Consider the following 14,532-nt stretch of genomic DNA (forward strand, 5'->3'; position numbering starts at 1 on the left):
GAGCTAAAGTTTACCCGCTCCCTGATCTCCATAAAACATGGTGAAAAATGCTGATTCCTTTCAATTTGAGACTCGAGGCAAAAATGTGTCAAAAAAACTTTATCGCTTGGTCAAATCTTTATCACACAAGTCTTGAAAAGCCCTTAGACCCAGGCCTCCAAGAGATTGGCCGAGCGAGATTTAAGGTCACCCAAATATTGATATGAAAAGCACCAAAATCACATTTTCATGTAATGTTCAACATAATCATTTTTGTTCTTTATTATTTGTTGACATAAGTGATCAATTATTTGTGTATTTATCAATAATAAATCAAATCATTTTAATCACCTTTCACGTGCTGTCAATCGGCTGTCACATCCTGTCAATCAAGTATCAGGTGCACACAGGTCTGAGTAAACACGTTGTGTGTCGAGCTGTTCATTAATGCTTATTAATAAAGCTCAGTGCACCTCACTATCTCCATCGTCTCCTTATATTCACTAAGGTGACTCAGAGAGTATCGAAATCACCGAAAAATAGCCGCTTATCCTTTTAATTTTCTTGAAGGTGGTAAGTGGGCCTCCATAATACAATCGCTTGACAATGGCATGATTTTTGACGTACTACTATCTAATTTTAGGTATAACTTCAAGATCTAGGCCTGATATTCCTAAAATCGTGTACCAAGATAATTTAAATGATTTAGTAGTTTTATGATATAGCTTTGAAATGCCTACTGAACATCTAAAAGTCTAAAAAAATATTGGAATATACCTTTAGAGTTGAAATGAATATCAAAAAAGATAAATAAAAGCATTTTTTTTCGAAAGATTGAAAATCGATTTTAACAGCTCCCAATAGATATTATTTCAATGGAAGAACCATACATGATTACTTACATAAAGACACCAATCTATTGCTGCAAAGTTAAAAACTTCCTGTACTTTTTTTCTGATCTTTTTAAGACTACTGATGGAAATTGCTCAATATTTTATTGCGATTCTACACAATCAACGGAGCTGCTTGTCGAGAAAATTGGATAAAAATCTCTCGGGAAGAGATCTAATCTAATTTTCGGGCTAGCTATCGATTTTCACCTTCCTATGTCATGTCAGGAGGTAACCATGCATGTAATGTTGGCGCTGTTTGCGGTTGTGAGTTCAGGAATTGCTGCAGGTAGGTGGAGTTACAGGAACAGTCGATAACTGATTATTTACATTACTAGTTTGATTATGTATAACCCGGATTTGTAACAATCAACGGGATATGTAACAACAACCGGATTTGTAACAAAAATTAATCAGATTTGTAAAAAAAATCAACCGGATTTGTGGTAACAACCCGTGAGGTTTTCAAACATCAAACCAAGTCTTCCTTGGTTTTGGTAAGTCAGGGGGGGGGGGGGGCTCTAGCGATGACGTCATCAAAATACCGTTCGGTGCATATCTTTTAGCAGATACATTGTTAGAAGGTCAAACTTGGTTTTCCTGTCCATGGAGGCAAGGGGGGTGCACTGACGAATTTACGTGACGTGACGTCATCGATGCGTCATCAATGCAATGATATGATGATATAGGTATCTTTGAATATCCGGTTGTTGTTACATGTCCCTTTGATTGTTACAAATCCGGGTGATACCGAGAAAACCATGGGACCGGAAAGAAGCAAACGAGGGAAGATTTTGACTCAGGACATTCTTAAAATCTCAGAATATTAAAATCCCAGTTCAGTGTAAATAGTTTTTTACGCTCTCCTTTGAGTGGGAGTCCCTCTCTCAATATTCCCCCTCCTCCTCGGGGTATTTAATAAACACTCCCTTAGGCTTTTGGCATGTTTCATTATCATTATCATTGATTGTCTATCTTCTTAAATCAATTAATTGATTTTTTTTACCAGATAATTGGGGCTATGGACCATCAAAGAGCGGAGGTGAGATGTTTTTGTGTACTTTTGCAATACTGATTCGTATAGAAAAGATATCTTATATTATAACTAAAAAATAGCAAACGCATGACGATTTTGGATGCAAGGGAAGTTGTTCTTACTTATTTTTTCAAGCAATTGGTTTTTGAAAATCTTGATTATTGGTTATTGAAAACTTGAGGTAGGTACACTGTTAACTCCCTGTTTGTACCGATTTCACCCAAAAATAATGCATTGGTTTGTTCACTTATGCGTATGCTTTTTGTCTTTTTACCTTCCTGCCTTTAGAACTCGTGTGAAGTGTTTTTTTCTTATTTATATAAAGGGACTAATATGATTTGGGGTACCACGCCTATCTTCTAGTTTCCGGTCCTGACGATTGGGCTAGCGCATACCCCGAATGCAAAGGTCAAGCCCAGTCCCCTATCAATATCGTGACCAGCAAGGTAACCCGAGTATCAAGGCCTTTCCGCTACATGAAGATCAACTTCAACAATTACAATGGTGGCCTTGCATGCTTTCTCAGCAACGACGGGAAGACTTTGGACTTCAAAGTACGACAAGGCCTGGGTAAGAACGTGAATGTGCAAGTCGAGGTGACTAAATCAACCGGGTTTTTTTCGTTTTTTTTTTTTTATAATATTGAGATTCCTGTGAAGAAACATTGTACCCAGGGCTCTCGGTAAAATCCTCATCGTAAATATGATGACGATGCTAACAATTATGCTACAGGGACGCTAATGTAGCGTTTCTTAGCCTCCTCAGCAGGCATTACTTCTCATCGGAAAGAAAGAGCGTGTTTTTTTTCAATGAGGGATTCCTGTGGCAAATAAAGGAAAAAAATAACACAGGTACCAGTCTCCCGCGTCCTAAAATTACAAACACAGGAATCCCGAATCTAAATAAAGGCCATTACAGACAAGAGTTGCCAGCGGTGGAGGCTTATGATTGTTTTAAAAAATGGGTGTACGTTGATGATACGGTGAAGATGTTATGATAGCGATGATGACGGCTACGAAAATGGTGACTTTTTGCTGATGATGACAATAAACAGTGGTATATGTATTTAGCAAACAACTACAATCCTTTTTTATAAAAACATTTTTTAGAACATCCATTATGAGATTTCACCAAATTTTAAGGACAGGCTAAGACCATGCCGAGGCAATGATGATGTCGTTGAAAATGACGACGGTAATAGTGATGATGATAGCGCTTATACATGCGGATGATGTCTCTGGATGATGTTTGATGATCGCCGCAGGACAAGCGTTCATAGATGACCCCGTAGAAGACCCCCATGATCGCTATCAACTAGAAACTGTCAGGTTTCATTTTGGATGCAACGACTGGCTTGGGTCGGAGCACGCAGTGGATGGGCGAAGGCACCCTGGAGAGGTAAGATACGCAACTATTCCACTTGTTTTAGAACTAGTGTTGGGAAAGAATAAAAAAATACATTTTTATGTTATCAAATTATTCACACATTGTCTTCATCATCATGTTACCATTTATTACTAACACAACTACCATCATCATCATAATAATAAGTGCCATCATCATCATATTTAAATTTTTTTTGAGCGGGACTTTGTTATTTTCCCTCAGTCTGCAATTTTGTGCCTGATGAAACAAAATGTCAAAATCCAATCAGATTTGTCGCAGCCCTTACGATATTGAGGGGCGGGGAGGGGGGGGGGGGGTTGGGGGAAATAGATACAGACATAGATACGTATATAATTTTAATGTTGGGGGAAGGGTGTCCATCCTACAATTATACTTAAAATAATCATTTATACTCATTTGACAGGTGAATATAAATAAAGATATGAGGGAAAATACATCAAAGAATTCAGCCCACCTTACTCCAATACATTGCGGAGCTCTTTATTTGTTCTTGGGATTTGTTTCAGATTCAAATGATCTTTCACAACACCAAATATAGCAATGTTTCTGACGCTGCCGACAAATCCGACGGATTACTCGTTGTTGCAGCATTTATGAGAAAGGTAAGCATCCTAAGGATTACGACAAAAAAGGATTACGACAAGGGGGCTGGGAAGCGATGTATGTAAGGAGCGTTCGGTAACTCCCCTTTAACAACCCCTAAGATTTAAGTCGAACTCATGAAAGCCCTACCCCCAGTTTTTCCGTTGCCCCCTTTTAGGTGGTTAAAAAATTTCGGAGCCCCTACCAAAAACCTCCTCTCCCCTTCAGGGTATTTAATGAACACTTGCTTATCTTTTAAAGAATTAAGCTTTTATTTAATGTCTTTTTTTTTACCTTGCTTGATTATAAACATGCACCTTTTCTACTATCAAAGCACCCATTCTGGAGTAGTCCAGCAATCAAGAACCTGGCGAAGTCTTACCTTGGATTCGGGAAGGTTAAAAAAGAAGGTTTGAGCCTACACACATATATAAATAGTGCATATTATCGTGTTACCATTCCAACACGAGAATTTATATATTTTGTCACTCTAAAAATGAGTTAAAAAATGAAAACCGTTAGTTGTTGGCTGCTTGTTAAAAGGACCGAGTAGCTAGCCGAAATTCAACTGAACGACAAGCAAATAACGATTTTTTTTGCATTGAGTTCTTTTGCCTCCTTTTTTGCTGGTTTTGGCATGCAGTTTAAAACTGATCGTCAAGTGGAATGTTAGGTAACCTTGTTGTATCCTAAACAAATGTGCCACCGGTTTTTCTATTTTCACCCTCATCGATACAGACCATTTCAGATTATATAGCTTAACCTCAAGTATAAAACGCCCGACATAGCAAAAAAACAAAAATGGCATGAAATTTTCCAATTCTCAATATATAAGCTCAAGATTACGCATACAAGGAGTTCCTCTGACCAAAAGCTTAAATCCGAATTTTAAAGAAATTTTGAAGATATGAAATTTAGATATTAGCTAGCAAAGTTGGCTTAATTTCTCATCACAGCCCGACTTTGAACATTTGAAAATTGCACTTCAAGCCTCATATCGCGACGACGAATCCATTAGAAAAAAATACTTTTTGATATGTTGGTTTACATAACATAAGGGACCTTTATGCAAAATTTAAGCTTGACGAAGTTAACTTTATTTGGGAAAACTTGCCATTTTTTTGCTCTGTCGAAACACCCGTAAATCTGCCTTCAAATGCGCAGGGTGCATGCACCAAAAAGTGAGTTATTTCGTATTAAGGAATCTTCAAATACTTTGCTTTTTTCATGACTGCGCCCCCCCCCCCCCCCACCCACTCCAGGTGCGACCCCCCCTCCCCCTGAGTACGCGCCTGTGTCACTGTCATATATGAGCTGGGACAGATCTCGGCCTGAATTCACAATTAACGAGGACACAGAGTGTCACTAAAGGCACGACGCTATCATTATATGTATTGGAAGTCTGCTAGATTTTTTTTCTGAAATAGATAAGTATAATTGACTTGGGGTGTTTTGAAGCGTCTGTCCGATGATGTCATTTGATGGCTCGATTGCTTGTTCAATGACAACGGCATTTTTTAAAATGGAGAATCATGAATCTACCCAGGATTGGCTGAGAGGAGATGCGTAATCATAGGTATATGGAGATAGTATAGTATTTGAAGATTCCTCAATAAGAAATTACCCATTTTTGGCTGCCAAGGGGGTGTGAACGCGCCTGCTACCGCCGCATATACAATGCTGTGATTTTATTGCTAGGTTCTGTGACACCGGTATTCCTCATAATGGAGGACCTAATCAAGGGAATCTACCGCGGTATGCTTCCATACTACTCCTACAAGGGATCTCAGACTGCGCCTGCGTGCCATGAGTCCGTCCGCTGGATCATAGTCAAACAGCCCGTGGACATCTACAGGGATGAGGTAAGCCCGAGGAAAGGGAAATGTGGAAACAGGGAAACGTGGGAAATAGGCTAAATAGTAATTAGGCAAGGTGCGAGTTCTCGTGAAATTAAAAATGAGGCGAGGCGAGGTGATATTGCAAAAGTTAAAAGGATCTGGTGCGACAAAACCGAAGTTTGATATTTCCCTACATGACCGACGATCGAGGTTTTCTAACTTGTATTACAATGATATGGCATTTTTGGTCGTTAACATTTTCAGTGAGGCAATACGCATTCAGTAATGCCTTCTGAGGCAATACTGGCATGTCATGACTACCAATCACAGAGCGCGTACAGTCGTTGCCATGTATTAAAAGGAAACATTCGATGGGATATAGCAAAAATATATGAATTTGCACATCACAACTTAATAAGAGTCCTTTGGGACTGCTTTCGCTTATTTGCAGATGGCCTACCTTCGCCGTCTGGAGTCTTCAAGTGGAAAGAACGGAAAACTCTGCGATAATTTCCGCCCCATCTTGTACCCGTTGAATGGTCGCACAGTGTACGAGTGGTACCGGCTTTAAGGCATGGCCTGCTCTACATTAAATTTTCTGGCTTGCTCTACATACACTGCTTGTCATTGACTGATTTGACTGCATTTTAATAAACATACGTTGGTATTTGCGTCCTTTATTCTCCTTATTGAATCCTTAAAAGAAATGTTAATTCTGCAAATTGCTACGGTGATGCATATGATAAGATGGAATGGTAATGATTGGTGGTGAAAGTAATTATCAAATAAAGTTTAAATAAAAACTGTACACGTGCTACATTTTACACCAAGAAATTTCATTATATAAGTTGCTCTCGATGTACAACAAGAATGATTAGTACACAGGGGCCCCGATAACGTGTTCAGGGAAGTCGGGTGCTGCTACACTTTTGGCAGTGTTTCCGTTATCAATTATCATAAACAACATATCACTTCCCCATCTCATGTGTCATTTACTCAATTCGAAATACGCAGCACGACCAAAGCCATAGATAGTGATTTGACTGTAAGTGCGGAGTGTTAAATTGTGCGGAGTCTAAATATTTTCCTTAAATAAACAGCTACAACGCTCATTGGATATTTGGCGTACTACGCGGGTTCTCGTTGGTTGATTAGCGTGCTACGCGTGCTCTCATTGGTTGATTAGCGTACTACGCGCGCTCTCGTTGGCTGATTAGCTGGCCCTACATCCCGTACGGCCCGGAAAACTCTCTTTAAATGCTGTTTAATAAATATATTGAAATTGACTTCGTTTGCTTGGGCTTTACAAGAACATCAGTTTTCTGCGTAGCCGTTCTTTCGCTTTCAAGGGAGAAGCGACACCAAGAGCGACTGCGAAGGAGAGTAAGAGAATACATGAAGCCTCGAATTTAACATCGGATTTCCCGTAAACCCGTGCACTTGGCCAATTAGTTGAATCTGTTCTGTAAGAACAGATATGTGTTACAGCTATTATTTACAGTACAGTAACATTAGTCTCTCGTCTCCGATGTGAGCAGCAGACCGTGATTACAGCAGCGATGATAAGCACACTGCCGCCGATGCTCCCCGCTATAATCCCATTGCGTTTCTTTATTCTTTCCTCCTCCTCCTTTTGTTTCTTTGTATTAACAGTCGTCGGTCTCGCAGCCGCGGTAGGAAAAACAGCTGACGTTGACATGGCAACAGGTGAGGTTTTACTCGGTGTAACAGTTGCAGAGAAAGTGCCCGTTGCTATGGCAGTTGTAGCGTTTATGGAAGGTGTTGCATGAGTGATGTTGAAGGACGAAGATGAAGACGTAATAAAGGATGAAGATTGAGCTGAAAATGAGGTTACAAGTAAAATTTAATGTAAAACAAACATTTTAAAACTTAAAAATGTAATAAACTTTCGCTTGTTTTGTGGGTTATTTTTACTCTTTTTCTATGTTAAAGGAAAACATAATGAACTAAGAGTATACTAAAACTATAAAGTGTCCTGGGTATAAACACACTTTTATGTGACCTGTGTACAATATATACACCAAATGAAGGTTCTTTTTCGAAATATCGTTTTTTGCTATTTTCCGGTCATATATCAAAAAAAAGTTGCGTAAGGAGCTTTAGAAACAACCAAACCACAAAATGTTTAATCAAACTTCCCACTTTACTGCAACAAAAAGGCAACCCAAATTCATTTTGTTGTTGAAAAAGAAGGTACTCTAAAAACATTTCTATTGCAAGTTGTTGGACCTCAAACATCACATCGCCTAGTTTGCGGAGACCATGAGATGGAGATCTCTTATAATGATAGTAATATCTCTACCTCAAAAAGATCTAGTCGAAGCTCTCTGAGCGACCGCTCTCGTAAGCGACCAGCCCCGATAACGACCTCGATCACGAATCACCGATTGAATTGTCACACAAACTCTGTAATTCTAAGCTCTCGTAAGCGACCAACTTATCGGTGCGACCAGCTCCGTTAACGAACACAATTTCAAAACACCGACTGAGATTTACTTTTATTTTTAAGCTCTCGTAAGCTACCACAATGATTTTTTTGCTTTACAACATCAGTCAACACCTGATAAACATCATATCCAATGCATGCTGAAATCACATATGAAGCGGAGATGTTGTGATGTTTCACAAAAGCTGTATTTCTAATAGGCAACCATAAAAGAATTTCATAATTTCAATTTTCTAACTTCAATTTCAACCATGGGATTGACATTTCTTTGTCTCCAGAAAATTGCCAGGTCACGATTTATCCTTTTTCCAGTTACAATAGCCATCCACTTGTTTGTTGCAGACGCTTTAGAAATCGGCTAACAAAAGACGCCATACGATGGTCGTAGACGCAGAAGATATTCTCATGACGAAAAGCTTAAGTCGTCTTATATAAACGAGCATAACGAGCTACTTTGCGTAGAATGAATTGCTATTAAATAAAACAACTCACTCTCATGATAAGTCAAATACCTAGTTTTAAAATCAAGCAATAAACCAAAATATTACAGCGTTGTTATTATCACGATAACTTTTAGATTCCATTTTAGCGGAGCCAGCGCGGCCGTAGGTTAACCATTCATCCAGCCAGCCGCGATCTGCCTCGGCACAGGCCTCCAGAGCGCGCAAAACAATATGGCGGATGAGTATTTCTGCCCCTCTCAAAAACACACGAAACTGACTGCAGAAAAGCCAAGAATTGTCGAAAAAGAAGTGCTTGAAAACAATCATTCGTGGGAATGCTAACCACGGATATGAACTTGTCTAATTATGTGCAAAAGACTGTGTAAAAGCATGGTTGAAAGTTTTGAAGAGTCAAGTCTTGTGCTCGACGAGTCAAGGTCAGCTGAAATGTCAGAGTAAGCCATCCGTGGATGCAACATTCGAAATATCGCCAGATGCATGTTGTCGGTGAAGCGACGTGCTGATTGGTTAATTCAAGCCACGCTGTCAAATTGAATTCAAATGTTGCATCCAAGGATTCCTCTATCGTCTCTGGGTTACCGATATGAGTAAAAACTTAGCCTTTTCTGGTAGAAAGAGTTTGTTTGGGAGGTGCACATACATATTAGGACCTTGAGGATCTGTTATTGTTTTTATACCACCTACAGTATTTTCAATAACCCTGGGTACCTCAATGTTTTCTTACAAACCTTAAAGAACTTTTTTTCTCATGTCACAATGTGGTCCAAAAGTTTCATAGAAAGCCAAGACAGCTTTTTTGTAGAGGAGCAATTTGCTCAAAAGCAATGGTTTTTTCCCTCTGCAACTTCTCCTATAAAAGCTCTTTCAACATCTGGCTCATCAGATCATAGAGCTTTATGAGACAGCAAAGTTCATATGTTCATTTTCTGTAATGGGTATCATTTTAGAACATTTTAGTTGGGACTATTTTTAGTTTTAGGTTTTATGAATTAGGTTTTTGTGGTATAATATTTGTATCCTATTTTTAGTTTTAGGTTTTATGAATTAGGTTTTTGTGGTATAATATTTGCTTTTCTCCAAACTTCTTTAGGTTAATCTCAGCCAGAGATTCTGAAATCAAGCTGAGACACAAGCTGCTGGCTAAGAGGCATGACCCAGGGCAGGATGTATATATAAGGCTTTGGTATTTAATGTAGGTCACCAAAAATAAACACATATAAAGTAACAAAAAGTAAGATAATATTTTAATGGAAAAATAAACCAGAGTTATAAAAGTAAAAAAACAATTTTTTTTTCCAAGTTAGCCTGACAGGTTCTTGTATAATGTGTGGTTAGTGACATTTAGGCTATTTAGGTATATAAATAGTCTCTTGCTATTACAATGACTCACTGAGGTAGTAAGTTAATCATAAAAAAACAAAAACAGGTCTCCTATATGATCCCTTAAGATCATATTTAAAACTATTTAGAAATCAACTATTTCAACCATTTCAAATTATAGGCTACAAAGATGCTTATAAAAAGGATTCTAATTAGACAATTTTAGGTTAACAGGTTCATTCTAGGTTCCTATATGTGGTTCTTAACTGTGTATAATAAAATAATGTACTAAGATTTTTTTCAATAGAATCAAAAAGCCCAAACTGTCGCGATCTCGTACAAGAACAATGAATACAATACACCAAAAACTGGAAATCGACTCTGCCAAATTTTCGTCTTTAATAAGACTTCTTCAGGGCAGAGTGAAGAAGGTGAATCGTTACAAGCTTATTTACATCAGAATAGTGGCGCGAGACGCAAAAACATTACAACTGACAAAAACGCGCATTTTCTAGAATAGCGCGCGCTATGGATAAAAAGAATTTACACATCTCTACGTGGGTTCCTACTACAAAAAAAAATCATCACTATTAAGACCCCGCGTGTAGATAGACTTAAGCCGATAAGCCCACTGGCCTTCCCTTTCCCTAAGCTGAGCCTCAGAGTTACACTTATCTATAAGTTGTACCATAACATTATTAAGACCTAAATGATTGTCGCAATGAAAATGTTGATAGATAAGGTCATCCTTAACTCTTTCACTAACCGGTAAACTAGGGTGCTTATTTAACCTACTTTTATGATTATTAAAATGCTTCCTAAAACTATTGATAGTAGACCCTACGTATTGCTTGCTACACATAGAGCAAGTAATTAGATAAACAACAAAATCTGAGTTACAGTCCAAGTATTAATGACATATTTCTTATTAGTAACTGTACTGCGAAACTCCCTCCCTGTCTTAAGAAAGTTAATAGTATTAATAGTATAATAGTTAATAGTAGTTAGTAAATCAAACTTTCTTAAGACAGGGGGGGAGTTTCGCAGTAGGAACCCACGTAGAGATGTGTAAATTCTTTTTATCCATAGCGCGCGCTATTCTAGAAAATGCGCGTTTTTGTCAGTTGTAATGTTTTTGCGTCTCGCGCCACTATTCTGATGTAAATAAGCTTGTAACGATTCACCTTCTTCAGTCTGCCCTGAAGAAGTCTTATTAAAGACGAAAATTTCGCAGAGTCGATTTCCAGTTTTTGGTGTATTGTAAGATTTTTTTTCAAATATGTTGGAGTTCTTTTAATCCACCCTTAGCAAAGTTACATTTAAAAGCACAAGAGAGAAGGTTAATAAAGATATTTTTCCGATATTTGAATTGCTTATTTTAAAACTTACACAAGAGAAAGAAAATGATAAAGCCCTATCTTTGCAAGTTAAGTAAAGTAATATAAAAAAAGTAAAAGGATTTGGGACAGTACAGGCAAGGAATGAGTACTTTTACCTCAAATCCACTATGATGGTGTGATTTGCTGATACACTTATTAATGTATAGGAATTTGATATGTATTTGTTTATTGTTTTTAATTTTGAAGAGAATAAAATAGCACCCAGTTTTTTGTGAGGAACTTTAATTGATCCTCATTTTAAAATAAATTATGACCTCCCTTCACACCTGAAAGCCTTCCCTGTTAATCAAAGCATAAACTTATTTTGCTAATTTTGCTGTATCAGTTGTCTATCAAGTATAGTTTAGTTAATGATATCCTTATATTTGTTCTAGGTATTCCCCAGGAGGATTGGGAGGACACATTTTAATAATAATTGCAGTATTTATAGAACATGCAATCTTTATATGTTTTACATATGGTGCCGTTTTTGTGGGTGGTGGAACATGATGCATAATGAAAGTGCAGGGAAGGGGGTTCTACACAAATTTATGCTTTAAAAAAGTCATGCTGGCTCCGCTTTTAGGCAGTGCCTAAATCTATATATTAATTAAGCTCCCGTAAGCGACCAAGTTTTTGGCGCCCAGTGGTCACTTATGAGAGCAAGCTCTCGTAAGAGACCAGCTCCGTTAACGACCACAATTCTCAGTTCCCAAGGTGGTCGCTTACGGGAGCTTCAACTGTATTGATAATATATCAGAGACGAAGTAAAATCGGATCTCAAATGTTTTGTTTGAAATGCTAAGATGTTTTCAGTGCAATTAACTATAAACAACACCTGTTATACGGGACTGCTTGTCGAATGCAAGAAAAAAGAAGACAATCCACACATTTAGCGGTACTTTCATCCAAGTCATGCGCAGCGACATGGTCAACCACAGCACCTGTTCAACCAAAAAAATATAATAATGACAGTAAAACTTTACAATATAGATAGCAAAGGGGGATTGGGTGAGATATGAAGCGTTGACATTTAGTGAGCGTCTAAGTTCAAAACCTAGGGAAGTCAAATCCTAAGTTAAACCAGTGAAGTGCAGAAAATTATGCATCATTATCCATTTGAGTAGCGAGTTTTAAATTATGCGGTGCTATTGCCAACAGCACTAATAAAGAATTTGGAGGAAACAAAGTTCTTATGTCACTCGAAATTCTATGATTATTGGATGATGTGAACTCCTTCACTCCTTCATCTTGATAGCGATAACAATCAATTCAGCCAAAACCGAAGATCTTAAATAATCGCCTACTAGGGGAGTCGGAAAGGATGCAAATACATTATTACCGCCTGCATGAATATTCTAAAAACCTTCAAAGCGGCGTATTAGCAGTAAACAACTTGAAGAAGCATTTTCTGCTTAGGCAAAGGTTAGATCATAAAAGAGACCACATTACAAATACCTTTTAGATGTAAAACCAAACACAATGCTGTACCAGTGAAATACGGAAACGTGTAAAAATTCCACTTTGTTCTGTCTAATAATCTTCTAAAGCTGTACGTTATAAAAATGTTACTGTTTTAAAATCGCCCATCATCATCGCCGTTTGCTCATATTTGAAGTTTAAGAACTCATAAAATTTCCGCTTTGCACAGAACCGCTCTAGGCTATCAACAGGAGTCGAATCATACAAGTCTTACGTAACAAATAAATTGAATGAATCTTCACGTGTTCGCAGCGCGTCATATTGGAAGAATACTTGTGAAATATTTATTAATATGTTAATTTAAAAACACAAATCTTTGTGAGTTCCCACTACGCCCTCAACAGACGGCTGATTTATTTCGGCAGGCCAATAACCTGCCTTCTTCAGGTTATGAGTTACAATGGCATGTTACAGCTAGTATATGTACAAAGTTCATTGATGATTAACTAACAAAAGGTAAAAACAGTAATTGAGTAAGGAGATGATAAATAGGGTGGTGTGGATTACTAAACAGCTAAACGGTTTCCTCACCGGGTTCAAGAGTGCCAGCGCGAGCTATCAGTGTGGCTTCTCTTGCTTTGCGAATGGAGCCGCGGTTATTTCTTATTTTTTCAATAGGTATGAGCTCTATGTCAGTAGCGGAGTGGTTAGGTTTTAAAAAATGTTCAGCGGCGTGGGTTGGTATGGATCGAGATTGGGAGTCTACAGTTCTGCGGTGGTCATTAAAGCGTTCTTTTAATTTGCGTTTAGTTTCCCCAATTTATTAAAGGTTACGGCGGTTAAATTGTAGTATTGCAGGTTATGTGGGAGGTTATGGGTCGTGTTTTACCTGTTGAGAAAAATGTTTAGCTTGTCAGGCCATCAGTTCTAATATAGGGGCAGGTTAGGCAGTTTTTCCGCAACGGAAAGCACCGGCAGGTTGGTTGTTGGGAGAGCGGTCGGAAGGTAGCTTGGCTGTCGCGGAGGTTAGGTGAGCGGCGAAAGGCGACAAGAGGGGGCTCAGTTAAAACCTTATGGCATCGCTTAGACGAGAGTAGCAGGTTGTAATTTCTACGGATTATGTCGTTGATGTTAGGTAGTGTAGGGTTAGTAGTGACAAAGGGGATGCGACGGGAGTTTTTGTGGTTGTTATTATTAGGGCGTAGGGCGTCAATGCGGGAAATGTTCGCCGCGCGTAGGATTTGTCTCTTGAGAAAAGCGGGTTTATAGCCACACTTGAGGAGTTAGTTGTTGAGTTCATTGCAGCAGTTATTAAAGATTTCTTCTGTAGAACAAATGCGGCGAATACGGAGGGCGAGGCTACAGGGGATAGCCTTTTTGGTGTGATAAGGGTGGCAAGATGAAAAAAGAAGGTGTTGGTGTTTGTCAGTAGGTTTGGAGTAAAGGTCAGTTTCGATTTTACTATTAACAAGGTAGACATTAACGTCAAGGAAAGGTACATTGTTATAGGAGTGGGAGCTTGTAAATTTAAATAGACCCTCAGTCCGTACAACAAAAATATCGTCGATGTATCTTAACCACGGGGGTTTGTAAGGCGCGTCACGCAAAGCGTTGGTTTCACATAGGCCAAGAAAGAGACAGGCGAAAGAGGGTGCCATGCGTTTGCCCATTGCGGTGCCGTGCTTCTGGAGGTTGTGTTTGTCATTAAAGGAGAAGTTGTCATTTGGAGGATCATGCGGATTAAATCA

The 14,532-nt window shown here is 38.5% G+C and overlaps 1 protein-coding gene and 1 long non-coding RNA gene across 4 annotated transcripts; one reads left to right on the forward strand and one right to left on the reverse strand.

Moving 5' to 3' along the window:
- The first annotated feature begins 224 nt into the window (after nucleotides 1-224).
- Nucleotides 225-6,399, forward strand: LOC5508252 (carbonic anhydrase 1). 3 transcript variants are annotated; one of them, XM_032377016.2, is made up of 9 exons: nucleotides 225-552; nucleotides 948-1,158; nucleotides 1,879-1,911; nucleotides 2,269-2,475; nucleotides 3,170-3,303; nucleotides 3,819-3,914; nucleotides 4,229-4,304; nucleotides 5,593-5,756; nucleotides 6,184-6,399. In XM_032377016.2, exons 2-9 carry the CDS (start codon nucleotides 1,086-1,088, stop codon nucleotides 6,301-6,303), a joined length of 903 nt encoding a protein of 300 aa, XP_032232907.2. In that variant the 5' UTR covers nucleotides 225-552; nucleotides 948-1,085; the 3' UTR covers nucleotides 6,304-6,399. The 3 variants fall into 3 exon arrangements, with proteins under 3 accessions (XP_032232907.2, XP_032232908.2, XP_032232906.2); XM_032377017.2 differs by having other exon boundaries at nucleotides 1,098-1,158; XM_032377015.2 differs by having other exon boundaries at nucleotides 225-1,158.
- On the reverse strand, nucleotides 6,394-13,064 carry LOC5508253. The gene is made up of 3 exons (XR_004294918.2): nucleotides 12,821-13,064; nucleotides 12,201-12,306; nucleotides 6,394-7,571 (listed from the first exon to the last, which is right to left on the reverse strand). It is a non-coding gene; the product is annotated as an uncharacterized LOC5508253 (long non-coding RNA).
- Between the last annotated feature and the right edge of the window lie 1,468 nt (nucleotides 13,065-14,532).

This window comes from Nematostella vectensis, chromosome 7 (genome assembly GCF_932526225.1).
Source record: "Nematostella vectensis chromosome 7, jaNemVect1.1, whole genome shotgun sequence".
In the NCBI taxonomy this organism is placed as follows: Eukaryota; Metazoa; Cnidaria; class Anthozoa; order Actiniaria; family Edwardsiidae; genus Nematostella; species Nematostella vectensis.

Coding starts and splice junctions, on each gene's coding strand:
- LOC5508252 (XM_032377015.2), top strand. CDS start 1,086: ATGTCATGTCAGGAGGTAACCATGCATGTAATGTTGGCGCTGTTTGCG. Junction 1,159..1,878: donor GAGTTCAGGAATTGCTGCAG/GTAGGTGGAGTT, acceptor TTTTTTTACCAG/ATAATTGGGGCTATGGACCA. Junction 4,305..5,592: donor CGGGAAGGTTAAAAAAGAAG/GTTTGAGCCTAC, acceptor TTTTATTGCTAG/GTTCTGTGACACCGGTATTC.